The 14,280-nt window shown below is 46.2% G+C and overlaps 2 protein-coding genes across 2 annotated transcripts; one reads left to right on the top strand and one right to left on the bottom strand.

Annotated features, from left to right (window-relative positions):
- Positions 1-1,574: 1,574 nt before the first annotated feature.
- On the top strand, positions 1,575-7,651 carry BIRC5 (baculoviral IAP repeat containing 5). The gene is made up of 4 exons (XM_075278151.1): positions 1,575-1,754; positions 6,684-6,793; positions 6,892-7,009; positions 7,448-7,651. The coding sequence occupies exons 1-4, from the start codon at positions 1,605-1,607 to the stop codon at positions 7,535-7,537; spliced, it is 468 nt and encodes a 155-aa protein (XP_075134252.1). The 5' UTR covers positions 1,575-1,604; the 3' UTR covers positions 7,538-7,651.
- A 371-nt stretch (positions 7,652-8,022) lies between these two features.
- LOC142210238 (uncharacterized) lies at positions 8,023-11,457 on the bottom strand. The gene is made up of 7 exons (XM_075279268.1): positions 11,304-11,457; positions 11,057-11,140; positions 10,447-10,535; positions 9,682-9,867; positions 9,471-9,608; positions 9,199-9,391; positions 8,023-8,353 (listed from the first exon to the last, which is right to left on the bottom strand). The coding sequence occupies exons 1-7, from the start codon at positions 11,455-11,457 to the stop codon at positions 8,058-8,060; spliced, it is 1,140 nt and encodes a 379-aa protein (XP_075135369.1). The 3' UTR covers positions 8,023-8,057.
- Positions 11,458-14,280: the final 2,823 nt, after the last annotated feature.

The following is a 14,280-nucleotide window of genomic DNA, read 5'->3' as shown; positions in this document are numbered from 1 at the left end:
GACGCCATTGTCTCCCGGCCCACAGACCTGCTGCCAGGAATGCGCACACACCCTGCACATAATCCTATTGATTGTAATCCCAGCCATGTCCTGGAAGTCTCTGCAGGTTCATGTTTATCTTTCATTTACCAGGAGATGAATCACTCGCACCCTGCCAGGAAGAACAACAGGAGTATTCATGGAAAATGCAAAGATCTGATCCTGGGAAAGCTGGGTGACAGACAATGAGCACTGGGACAACTCACACAGCTTTCCTAAACTCAGAGTCCAGATCACTCTGAAGCACAAATCTCTTCGCTGCAGACCAGTGGTGTAAATACCGGGAGCAGCTGCTACAGGGCCCGGGACCATCTCAAATAGACCTGCTGGAGTAACCCCGGGCCCGATCTACTTACCGATCCCCTTCTGCGTCCCATATCATGTTGGGAAGTGGAGGTGCCTGTGAGCAGGAGCGGAGATCGGTAAGTGAGGCCGCAAACCCCACAAAAATACTATACTCTGGGGTCTGAATTAATCGGAGACCCAGGGGAGGATACAAACATAAAAAACACTATTACTTATCTCTCCTGCACTCCGGCAGTCTGAGGGCCTTTATGGTGACGTCACAGACATCACTTGGGCCAGGCCTGCGTCATTATGTGTCGCGATGCCGGCCTAGCCCATGTGACATCTGTACCGACATTGAAGATGTAACGTAGCGGGAGTGCGCCGGAGCCCAGGACAGGTAAGTAACAGTGGTTTTTATGTTTGTATCCTCCCCTGGGTCTCCGATTATTATACTCTGAGATCTGAAAAGACCCCCAAGTATAATAATTGTTCATGTTACAAATCGGATTTTGCAGGCAATCTCAGGAGATGTATTTGTGTAGGTCTGTCCTATTAGCAATCTGCCACCTCTATACAGAGCAGCGCAGGAGGAGCCGAGCACATGTGTATATATATATATATATATATATTTGTGATAGGAAACCTTCAGTATAACTTGTCACTTATTGATGGAATTCTCAGCTATTTCTGTGCTTAGGAGTCCAGTGGGCGGTCCTAATCAGTGATTAACAGCTACGGTATCTCTGTGAGCAAGGACAAGGGGCTGAAGACCCCGGGGCAGCAGGGACAGGACATGGGATTGGTTTTGGAAAATGTTTTCACCTTCATGGACAAAAATAAATGATCTCAGGTAACCCTTCTATCAGTTACTGTGTGACCCCGCCCACTGGACTCCTAACCTCAGCCTGAGAATGGATCACAATCCAAGGCAGAGAATTGTCTAACTGGATACAACTGTAACAAACCCTCAGCTCTGCAAACTTTCAGGTCTTTCACGAGGTAAACAGGAATATTCCATTTAGCAAGCAGACGTCTGGAAGATGAAGTAACGCACCGCTCTGCATTTGGGCAGTTTTTAAGATTGATATTACAGGAATGAAAGGGTTAACTCATCGTTGTAAACTGTTTAATAAAGTTTGTTGAAGACGACGTAGTGATATCGCAGTGCATCTCGGGGATTGTAGTTCCTCATAGAGGCGGGGCTTAGCTCGGCACTTCTTTTCCCGTCGTGCTTGGTTCGGTGACGTCACCGCAGCTGGAGATTTGAATTGTGCGCCATGGTGAACACGTCCCCGCTCGTGCTGCCGCCTGTGAGGCCCGGAGACCCCCGACTACCGGATGAATGGCGGCTGTACCTGCAGGACACCCGGGAGAGGACCTTCAGCAACTGGCCCTTCACCGAGGGCTGCGCCTGTACACCCGAGCGGGTGAGAGACTGCTATACCCGCCCTCTGTGTGTGGTATATACTGTATACATGTAATGTATGTAACCCTGGAGATAATACACACAGTGACGTCACAGTACAGGATAATACACACAGTGACGTCACAGTACAGGGATAATACACACAGTGATGTCACAGTACAGGATAATACACACAGTGATGTCACAGTACAGGGATAATACAGAGTGATGTCACAGTACAGAGATAATACACACAGTGATGTCACAGTACAGGATAATATACACAGTGATGTCACAGTACAGAGATAATACACACAGTGATGTCACAGTACAGGATAATATACACAGTGATGTCACAGTACAGGGATAATACACACAGTGATGTCACAGTACAGAGATAATACACACAGTGATGTCACAGTACAGAGATAATACACACAGTGATGTCACAGTACAGAGATAATACACACAGTGATGTCACAGTACAGGGATAATACAGAGTGATGTCACAGTACAGAGATAATACACACAGTGATGTCACAGTACAGAGATAATACACACAGTGATGTCACAGTACAGGGATAATACACACAGTGATGTCACAGTACAGAGATAATACACACAGTGATGTCACAGTACAGAGATAATACACACAGTGATGTCACAGTACAGAGATAATACACACAGTGATGTCACAGTACAGAGATAATACACACAGTGATGTCACAGTACAGAGATAATACACACAGTGATGTCACAGTACAGGATAATACACACAGTGATGTCACAGTACAGGGATAATACACACAGTGATGTCACAGTACAGAGATAATACACACAGTGATGTCACAGTACAGGGATAATACACACAGTGATGTCACAGCACAGAGATAATACACACAGTGATGTCACAGTACAGGGATAATACACACAGTGATGTCACAGTACAGAGATAATGCACACAGTGATGTCACAGTACAGGGATAATACACACAGTGATGTCACAGTACAGGATAATACACACAGTGATGTCACAGTACAGGGATAATACACACAGTGATGTCACAGTACAGGATAATACACACAGTGATGTCACAGTACAGGGATAATACACACAGTGATGTCACAGTACAGGATAATACACACAGTGATGTCACAGTACAGGATAATACACACAGTGATGTCACAGTACAGGATAATACACACAGTGATGTCACAGTACAGGGATAATACAGAGTGATGTCACAGTACAGGATAATACACACAGTGATGTCACAGTACAGGGATAATACACACAGTGATGTCACAGTACAGGATAATACACACAGTGATGTCACAGTACAGGGATAATACAGAGTGATGTCACAGTACAGGATAATACACACAGTGATGTCACAGTACAGGGATAATACACACAGTGATGTCACAGTACAGGATAATACACACAGTGATGTCACAGTACAGGGATAATACAGAGTGATGTCACAGTACAGGATAATACACCCAGTGATGTCACAGTACAGGGATAATATACACAGTGATGTCACAGTACAGGATAATACACCCAGTGATGTCACAGTACAGGATAATACACACAGTGATGTCACAGTACAGGGATAATACACACAGTGATGTCACAGTACAGGATAATACACACAGTGATGTCACAGTACAGAGATAATACACACAGTGATGTCACAGTACAGGGATAATACACACAGTGATGTCACAGTACAGGATAATACACACAGTGATGTCACAGTACAGGGATAATACACACAGTGATGTCACAGTACAGGATAATACACACAGTGATGTCACAGTACAGGATAATACACACAGTGATGTCACAGTACAGGGATAATACAGAGTGATGTCACAGTACAGGATAATACACACAGTGATGTCACAGTACAGGGATAATACACACAGTGATGTCACAGTACAGGATAATACACACAGTGATGTCACAGTACAGGGATAATACAGAGTGATGTCACAGTACAGGATAATACACACAGTGATGTCACAGTACAGGGATAATACACACAGTGATGTCACAGTACAGGATAATACACACAGTGATGTCACAGTACAGGGATAATACAGAGTGATGTCACAGTACAGGATAATACACCCAGTGATGTCACAGTACAGGGATAATATACACAGTGATGTCACAGTACAGGATAATACACCCAGTGATGTCACAGTACAGGATAATACACACAGTGATGTCACAGTACAGGGATAATACACACAGTGATGTCACAGTACAGGATAATACACACAGTGATGTCACAGTACAGGGATAATACACACAGTGATGTCACAGTACAGGATAATACACCCAGTGATGTCACAGTACAGGGATAATATACACAGTGATGTCACAGTACAGGATAATACACCCAGTGATGTCACAGTACAGAGATAATACACACAGTGATGTCACAGTACAGGATAATACACAGAGTGATGTCACAGTACAGGATAATACACACAGTGATGTCACAGCACAGAGATAATACACACAGTGATGTCACAGTACAGGATAATACACACAGTGATGTCACAGTACAGGGATAATACACACAGTGATGTCACAGTACAGGATAATACACACAGTGATGTCACAGTACAGGATAATACACACAGTGATGTCACAGTACAGAGATAATACACACAGTGATGTCACAGTACAGGATAATACACACAGTGATGTCACAGCACAGAGATAATACACACAGTGATGTCACAGTACAGGATAATACACACAGTGATGTCACAGTACAGAGGTAATACACACAGTGATGTCACAGTACAGGATAATACACACAGTGATGTCACAGTACAGAGATAATACACACAGTGATGTCACAGTACAGAGATAATACACACAGTGATGTCACAGTACAGAGATAATACACAGTGATGTCACAGTACAGGGATAATACACACAGTGATGTCACAGTACAGGGATAATACACACAGTGATGTCACAGTACAGGGATAATACACACAGTGATGTCACAGTACAGGGATAATACACACAGTGATGTCACAGTACAGGGATAATACACACAGTGATGTCACAGTACAGGATAATACACACAGTGATGTCACAGTACAGGGATAATACACACAGTGATGTCACAGTACAGGATAATACACACAGTGATGTCACAGTACAGAGATAATAAAATATCAGTAATGTTACAGTCTAAGGCCGGGATCACACAGAGTGTATAAAGTTGTATCAGATAAATGGATGGGCTTTCATTCATTTCTGAAGAATAGATGACTACCTGCAGGGGGCGCCACTTAGCAAACATCCCACAAATATGGATAGTCTGAATAAGGCCTAAGGGAGTGTGTGTGTATATAGGGGCTGTATCTGTGTGTCTGTATAGGATATGTCTGTACTATGTATATATAGCTAGTGGTGTATATATAGGGGTTGTATCTGTGTGCCTGTATGTATATACATGTGTCTGTACTATGTATATATAGCTGTATCTCTCTGGACCTGCTTCTATAGATCATTCTGGGCCTGATATTTTCCTGGCTATGACCTGTCAGGACCAGACTGTGTCACCTGTTATATCCGAGGTCCCCAATGTCCGGGCCGCGGGTCACTTGTAGGCTACGCGGTGACAGCTGATCTCCTGTATGACGTGTAATATTCAGTGTACAGCAGGGGTCTCAAACTCAATGTACCCGGGGGCCGCTGGAGGTAGTCTGGGTGAGGCTGGGCCGCATCAGGCTTTCCCAAATTTATTTATTTTTTTCTAAAAGTCGCCATATTCTGACGGCCGTAACTTTTTTATACTTCCGAGTACAGGGATGCATAGATAGTCTTTTTGTTTTTTTTTTTTTTTTTGCGAGGCCGGGTGTACTTTTTAGTTCTACCATTTTGGGGAATTACTATTGCTTTGTTAATTTCTGATTCAAATTTTTATCAGAGGCAAAACAGTGAAAAAACGGCGGTTTGGCACTTTTGACTTTTTTTTTTCCCCCATTACGGTGTTTACCATACAGGAAAAATATTTTTATAGATTTGTAGAGCCGGCTTTTTTGGACATGGTGATACCTAACATGTACAGTATGTCTTTCACAGTATTCAACTACTTTTATATGTGTTCTAGGGAAAGGGGAGTGATTTGAATTTTTAAAACTTTTTATTTTTTTACATTTTTTTTTAACTTTTTTAAATTTCTTTTTGCATTTATTAGACACCCCCCATGGGTCTTGAACCCCAGGGGGTTTGATCATTAATGCAATGCATTACAATGCTAATGTATTGCAATACATTGCAAAAAATTATTTCTTTTGCAGGCTGCATAGAGCAGCCTGCAAAAGAAAATCACTGCAGACCGGCCAGGAAACCTTTACAAGGCTCGCGGCTGTCATGCAAACGTGATGTCGGCCCTGGCGCATGCTCCAGGCGCCGGCAATCACCAGCAAAATGGCCTAGGCGCCTGAGGGGTAGACACCCAGCAGCTATGGTGGCCGCCATAGTTAAACACCCGGGGGCCGCAAACTATCGTCCCGCGGGCCACGAGTTTGAGACCCCTGGTGTACGGCATCGGCCGACACCTGGGAGTGTCCACAAGACCCATTTTAGAGAGTGACCCCGCTGGTGTGACCCCTACACAGGCTGTGCGACTTCTGTTCTGCCCCCTGGAATGCCACTAGGGTGTCAGTGGGATGGGGGAGCAGAATAGAAGGTGCGCACATCCTGCAGGAGTATACAGGTAGGTATGATGTCATTGTGATTATAGTAACAGTATGGGGGGAGGGTAATACCTGTAATAGTGGCCTAATAGACCCCACACCCAGGTCATAGCGTCCGTGGTGACCCCTTCCCACATTACCCCAGATGTTGGGAGTAGTAGTACGAGGGGCGTTGTTGTGGAGACCCTAAATAACATCCCCTCCCCCCTTACAGATGGCGGCCGCCGGCTTCATCCACTGCCCCGGCGGGAACAGCCCAGACGTCGCTCAATGCTTCTTCTGCCTAAAGGAGCTGGAGGGCTGGGAGCCCGAGGACGACCCCATGTAAGTGTCATCCGAGAGGGCAGGGGGCGCGGCACTATGGCAGCCATATTGGGGGGGTGGGGCCACTTCTATAACGCGCCGGTTGTTTCCCCTCACAGGGATGAGCACAAGAAGCATTCGCCCGCCTGTCCCTTCATCACCCTGAAGAAGAAGGCCGAGGACATGACACTCAGCGAATTCCTCAAGCTGGACAAGGAGCGGGTCAAGATAAAGATGGTAAATGTCACATTGGTCATAGATAAACCTGGGCATAGATGACTCTGAGAAATAGCGCCACTTCTGTTCATGTCTGGTATTGCAGCGTAACCTTATTCACTTAACGGGGTTGCCGGGTTTTATGGCCTAGGGGTAAGCCCTTTCTAGTAAACAGGAATACCCCTTTAATACCACTGCCCGGGCAATGCTTTACACTTGGAGTGTTCCTTTAAGACAGGTGACCTCATCCCATAAGGCCGCCGACCTAACCTGATGTCTCCTGCGGTGGCCGTGGAGTAGTATATACTCATCTACGTGGACTTGCAGGCTGTTTCCTGGGTTGGAGACGTGAGGCCCTTACTGAGCACGCTCTGTAGTGGGTGCACTTCTCAGTTTGCCCATCAGGGGGCGCCGTCTACCCTATTACTGTCTCCTATTGTCCTACTTCTTGTCTTCCAGAATAAAGTGATGAACCAGCACATCGATAAGTTCCAGACGACGGCCCAGACGGTGAGGGGGTCACTGGAGAAGCTGGACAAGGACGACTGACCCTCCCCCGCTCGCTGTATATACTGTTAATATTTCCTTGCCTGTTTCTTTCATTGTCGTCTTCGTCCACCCTGAGATTTTATTCAAGTCCTTCTCGTGTTGTATGTATTAACCCTTTCCCTCTAATAAATGAATGAATCCATTTAGTTCTTTCTCTCCCTGGGAAAGCTGGGTGACCACTATTGCATATTGCAGATTATTGCTGATATGGTGGTTGATAAAGTTTATTCTAGTCTCTGTGATGGCCGGCACTGGGGATACATTAGTGCTGTGTCTACTGGTGCCCTCATAGGTGCCCAGTTTGTCCCCAGCATGCCATGATGGCTATAGTCTGCTGGGAGTTGTAGTACCCTAGCACGCAGACCATGGCTCTATAGCTCTTGCTGTGTGACCTTTGCCCTCTCCACACTGCTACATGCCAGGAGCCGGTTACATATTCACCTCTGCTGTGCGGGATTCCATTCCTTTATTACACCGTTATGATGTGGCCGCAGTGTAAGAGCCCCGCACACTCCTGACATTACCCCCTGGGGGTCTCTGGTTGGGTTTCCCCGCTCTTGTACTTTTGCAGCACCCACTTGAGCTTCTCTAGTGCCCGCAGGGTGTTCTCAGCGGAGACGTCTCGATGCCAGACGAGCCGCACTCTCTCAGGGGGGTAGTCCAGCGCTTTCACCACCACCCCAGACTGGTCGCTTGCACTCAGCTGGTCACACAGCTCCTGTCCAGATAATGGCGGTGTAATTGTGAGCATCAGCATGTTACTGTCCACGATGGCGGGGTCGGCGGTGCAGACGGGGGAGGCCAGCTCCTGCACCCCTGCAAGGACGAGAAACCATTGGTAGAATTAATAGACGGGGACATGTGAGATTGTCAAGAGCAACAAGTGATCTGCACTACCAAACATGTCACAATAGATTAGTCGCCGACCAACCCACTGCCTGCTCTAACTTAGGGTGCATTCACACGGAGTAAACGGGACATTTGCGGCGCGATTTTGATGGTGCATGTTTGCGGTCGCGTTAACGGCGTGCCGCGTTTACTCCGTGTGAATGCACCCGTAGACATTTCTGATGTATGCATGAAATGTGCTTCACCTGTCTGACTGCACCTCTATCTCCAGAACTGGGGTCTGACAACCCCTGGCCCTCGTATTGAGGGGTGTGGTTGTTTTTAGAAGCCCCATAGAAGTGAATTGAGGTGGTAGTGCACTGTGGCCGCCCCTCTATATCTACTCTACACCTATGGTATATACTGTGGACGTGCTATCGATATCTCAGGTGTATCCTCACGATGCCTGGTCGGGTCCTGTCACTCTTGTCCATGGATGATACTTCTTCCATTTAGCCCATACACTGTCATACCGAGGGCCACGAGCTCTCCCACTTCTGCATTGCACTCTATGGAGAATATACTAGAAAACTGATCCAACCCAATTCTACAAATATGTGAAGGACCCCCCACCGATCAGACACTTGTCATGCCCCTATACATGACACTGCAATTCTTATTGGTCAGATGTTCCATAAGCAGAGATTCCTATCATGGCTATTTAAGTCGCACTCCCCACCATAAAGGTGACCTAATCTTCAGCAATGCAATGTCCGGGACTGCCGCTGATCAGCTCTGTGAAGCGACACCAGCTCATTTCCACACCCCCTTACCTTTGGCAAAGGTCTTGGCATTGTGATGATCTCTCCTCACGTTCTCTTTGGCTTGTCTCAATGCCACCAGTCCAGCAGCCGCCAGTACTCCGGCCTGCCGCATCCCTCCTCCCAGCATCTTCCTCATCCGCCGCGCCTCAGCAATAAACTCCGCCGTCCCCCCAATTATCGATCCCACCGGCGCCCCAAGTCCCTGCAACCAACACAAGACTTTCATATAGATACCGAGTCCATATAATGAGACTCAAGTCTTTCCCCTATGGTTTCCATACTTTTGAAAGACACAGTGAGACGGAGTCACAGAATTGGACAATCTCCGCCGGCTCCACCCCCAGAGCCTCTGCCGCATTGAGCAGCCGTGCCCCATCTAGGTGGATCTTCAGCCCGTAGCGATCTGCGAGGTCCCGCACCTACAAAGGAGGATGACAGTGAGTTTATCTGGAAGGGTATGACACACAGTACAATGGCGGACCCTGCACCCACCTCCTTCATGTAGGACAGGGGTAACACACGGCCCCCCATACGGTTGTGGCTGTTCTCTAAACAAATGAGGCGCGTCTGAGCAAAATGCACATCTGGGTAGCCATGTTGGATTTTGCTCTCTAAATCCTTAAGATCCAGGCGGCCATGTTTCAGGGTCCGTATAGCACGAGGGAACACGCCTGCAAGCTGCATGAAACATAAGACAAGAGCGACGTCACAGCTACAGATGTATTCAGTCTAGACAATGAATCAGCAGAACAAATGTCTGGTCCTCTAGCTCTTTAAACAAGAATATTTCCATTCACTGACAGCAATCAAAGATATGAAGCATTAGGTTTTATATACTTAGCGCCAAGGACGTGAACAGGTGATATATTTATAGGATACGCCTGTAAGGTCCCATATACATGGAGGAGTCCAGGATGGAAAGTCAGTCACGGGACCAGAACTCCTTGTACCATAGTGATCTGTAATTCTAGGAGTCCCTGCCTACTGTCGGCACTATATACAGTACATGTATATACAGTACATGGCCAGGTAAGGATCCTAGCAGCATAGTCCAGGTCTCCTGATTGAGTTTGGCCTAGGAAATCTGGAATATGGGCTGGATTCCACCATGTGCACCAGGAAAGCCTATAAAATATGTATCTGAGCACCATAAAGCTTGTACAGGTATTATAGTATCTGCAGTGACAAAGAGCAGACACCAGATGGCAGTGTAACATAAACTACCATAGCGGGGACACGACTTAGTCGCTGACTTACCTGCGCTATACTTCCTTGCTCATAGAGGAACATGTCAGCTTCATCTCCAACCAGGACCTCAGATCCTCTGACCCGACAGTGAACCATCACTGCAATGACAATAAATGCTAAACCAGTGCACTGCGCCTTCTTACAACATGAGCCCTCCTGCAGCATACAGCTTGATCTAATTGGGGTCCCATGTATGAGAGAAGGACTTGTGTCCCTCTGGATTTTAGATCAATAATGCCCGGGCGATTTCCCTATCAATGCCAGCTTGCAGTTGGGGCTTGTGCAATATGAAACGTTAGTACAACTTATTTGAAGAGGTTTTAGGATAAGCCATAAATGTCCGATTGCTGGGAATCCCAATATCTGGCCCATGCAAGGATCAGGTTATGTCTGTGCTATACAGTGCACTGAGCAGGCAGTAAATAGTCCCTGTATAGCGGCCGGGCGCTGTTACTGCAGCTCAGCCATAGCTCATATAGAAATCCTGAACATCCCCTTTAATTCATCGCCAACAAAACTTTAAAGCGTAATAATATAAATCTGGGGTTCTGCACATTTTTGGATGATGCTGCTGTTGCAAATAATTTTGCACTGCAGACTTACAAAGTGGGCCACTTACCTGAGACCAGATTTCCCATAGTCCCACTGGCCACAAAGAGAGCGTCTTCAGTCCCAAGGATCTGCGCCGCGTATCGCTGAATTTCTGTGCAGACAAATATATATATGCATCAGTTAATTTGCATTTAAAGGGATTATCTGGTCTCTGAGACTGATGTCCTATAATCAGGACAGGCCGTCATCTGCTGCTCACTCGCTGGACAGCTGTAGATTCAGTCCTGCACGCTGCCCCAGGACTCTGGACTCACCATTGACAGTGGGGTCTTCGCCATAGACATCATCTCCAACCTCGGCCTCCGCCATGGCCTTCCTCATCTCCGCACAGGGCTTGGTCACAGTGTCGCTGCGCAGGTCCACCACCACCACACCCGTCTCTGGGCCGCTCTGGCTCCTGGTGTACATGGTACGGAAACTGGGCGATAACAGGGGGCGCTCTGTATACAGGACCTATATAATGGTGAGGACGGGACCTTGCTGCGACCTGAAAGATAAGAAAAACCCATAAAATTATCCGCAGTATGTGATACAGAATATGTCTGTAATACGGGGTTAATGGCGCACTGTTCACATCGTGCAGATTCTCTGCAAACATGATTCAATTACGTCACGCGTTTCGGGTTTTTTACACCCTTCGCAGGACGCCATGTTAGAAGAGTTGCAAAAGTACGAGGGTGCACAAAATTTGTCGCTGACCACCATGTTCCAAGTGCAAAATGTACATTGCATAGGGGATTAGCAGAACAACCATATAGAGAGTATATAGGAAAGTCATACAATACCCAGCACTGGAGCCTCAGAGCCACAACTTACCCCACTCTCCTCACAGGGATGATACAAGTGACCCTATAGACCCTAAATCCCGCGGTGCATCGTGGGAGATACCAAAGTACTGCGCTTATATATCCTCATACAGTGAGCGAGTCCGGCAACACCGCGGGACTACATTTCCCGTGATGCCTCGGGCGCCGCTGTCATAGGCGCGTGTGCAGGAAGGTACCAGAGCATGCCGGGAGTTGTAGTGTAACAAGCCAGCCGCGGCTCCCAGCCCCGTATCTCAGGATATAATGCTCTCTTTATAAGTAGAGAAGGTCTATGGACACGTGGAATGGGAGGAAAATCACATTTTTTGGAAATTTTTCTGTCAGAGCCGCCCAGAATATAGTTGTAAACGCAGACTGGAGAGGTTGTCCCTAGCAACCAATAAGATAGCAGCTCTCACCTTACTAAAGCAGTTTGGAAGATGAAAGAAGAGATTTGATTGGCTGCTGGGGATAATGGCTATATATATATATATATATATATATATATATATATATATATATATATATATATATATATATATATATATATTAGTCAATTATAGCCAGGGGGTTTATGGCGATTTTGACCATATTAATAGCCGCCACATTGTATGTGATGTAAGTGAGTGGGGTCACATCGCACCCCCGAGGATGCCATAATCTCCACTCTCTCAAATTGCAAAAAAAATCGAGCACTAATGGGTTATTTCCGTGACTGAGTGTCAACCCCCTTCCCAAACATTACTTACAATGACACAGGGTAACACGGTGACCTTTGGTCTCTGTCAAAAATCAGTGACAGGCCTCAGTCCTAACCTACGTCTTAAAGGGACAGGCCCCAATTATCCATAAGGAAAAAGCAATGGAGTAGATTTAGGGCTAGTTCACACGGGGCCAATGGAGTGGATTTTGACCGCGGATTTCGCCTCAAAATCCACCTCCATACAATGGTGGTCTATGGAGACTGCTAGCGTTCGTTTTTCCACAGCGACATGACCTTTCTTGAGGAGGATTCCACCTCTGGAAGACAATAGAAGTGAATGGGAGGCGAAAACCGCATCACGTTTTTTTACTGTGCATTCACTTTCAGGGGAGAGGAAAACCGCCTGGCATTTTCTGAAGCGGTTTTTACCTAAAATTGCTCCAGAAAACACTCCAGAAACACACCTCAAGGTCAAAAAACAGCTTCCTAATTTGGAAGCGTTTTTTTCCGGACCAAAATTCGCCATGCGGTTTTCACGTGTGAACTAGCCCTTATTATTATTCTACTTTATAATCGCCCTCCCTATAAATACAAGTTTTTCCCTTAAAAAATAATAGTTCCCCTCCGTATACATAAAGGGTCCTATGACCTGTAACCAGTGGTGGGGGGCTATCACTTATACACGGGGACTATTATTTACCAGTATTATTTATAGGGGAGAACAATGTATGAGGTAGCACTATTATTTGTAGTAGGGGACAATTACTGGTAATGGGGGCTATTATTTATAGGGGGAAATTAGTATTTAAAACTATTTAAAAAAAAAAAGGTAGGATACTGTTCACTAAGGAATTGACAAAAAAATTAGAAAATAATAAAGTGAACTATAAAAAGTCTCAGTTTATTAAGGGTACGTAGCCAAAAACCAAAATGCCACAGACAGCGGCTCTTCAGGGGGTCATTGGGATTAATTTTGGCAGGAGAATTGAAGTTACCGTAAATGCAGGACTATCGGGCGGCCACCGTCTACCCTGGCGCCTGCCCAGTACGAGAATGACCGCCCCTGATGAGCCACTGTTTGGGGTGAAACGCGCAGGGAGGAGTTCTTGAGGGTTTTCAATTGTGGACCATTTGTGAACACATTATATTCAGTGCGGCCTCTTACACCACCGGATATTTTATCCGTGGCATGCCGGGCCGCAACCGTGGTCCACACTTTATAGAGCAGGTCCGCAAAGGCCTTGAATTCACGGCACTGCACGGACTCGCCCATAGAACTCTATGGACTCAGTGCGGTAGTTTACGGGCGTCTGCGGTGTCCATGTTGCTGATCAGCAACTTGCAGTCCGTAAAATCATTACCAGCCTTACAGAGACAGTTCGAGTTTATTTATTTAGCTGTGGGATTTCAGTGACATGGGGTCTAATTTATGACCTATCCGATACCCTGTGAGTCATGTGGAGCGCTCATGCTGCTGTCACTCCATTTTTTAAGTGCCTCCATCTTTTTAGCCCATTTTCTTCATTGCACAGTTTGGGTTTCATACCCTTAATAAATTGAGACGTTTTTATAGTTCACATTATTATTTATAAGCAGGGACTATTTTTTATAACTGCAGAAGCATGTGACTGTTTGATGGGCCACTGCGGAACATTATATTATATGGGGCACAAAGGAAGGATTATACTGTGCGGGGCCCACTGAGGGGGCAATATCATTTGT

The sequence above is a fragment of the Leptodactylus fuscus genome, chromosome 6 (genome assembly GCF_031893055.1).
Source record: "Leptodactylus fuscus isolate aLepFus1 chromosome 6, aLepFus1.hap2, whole genome shotgun sequence".
Taxonomy (NCBI): Eukaryota; Metazoa; Chordata; class Amphibia; order Anura; family Leptodactylidae; genus Leptodactylus; species Leptodactylus fuscus.
This window is presented reverse-complemented; position numbering and strand designations above follow the sequence as displayed.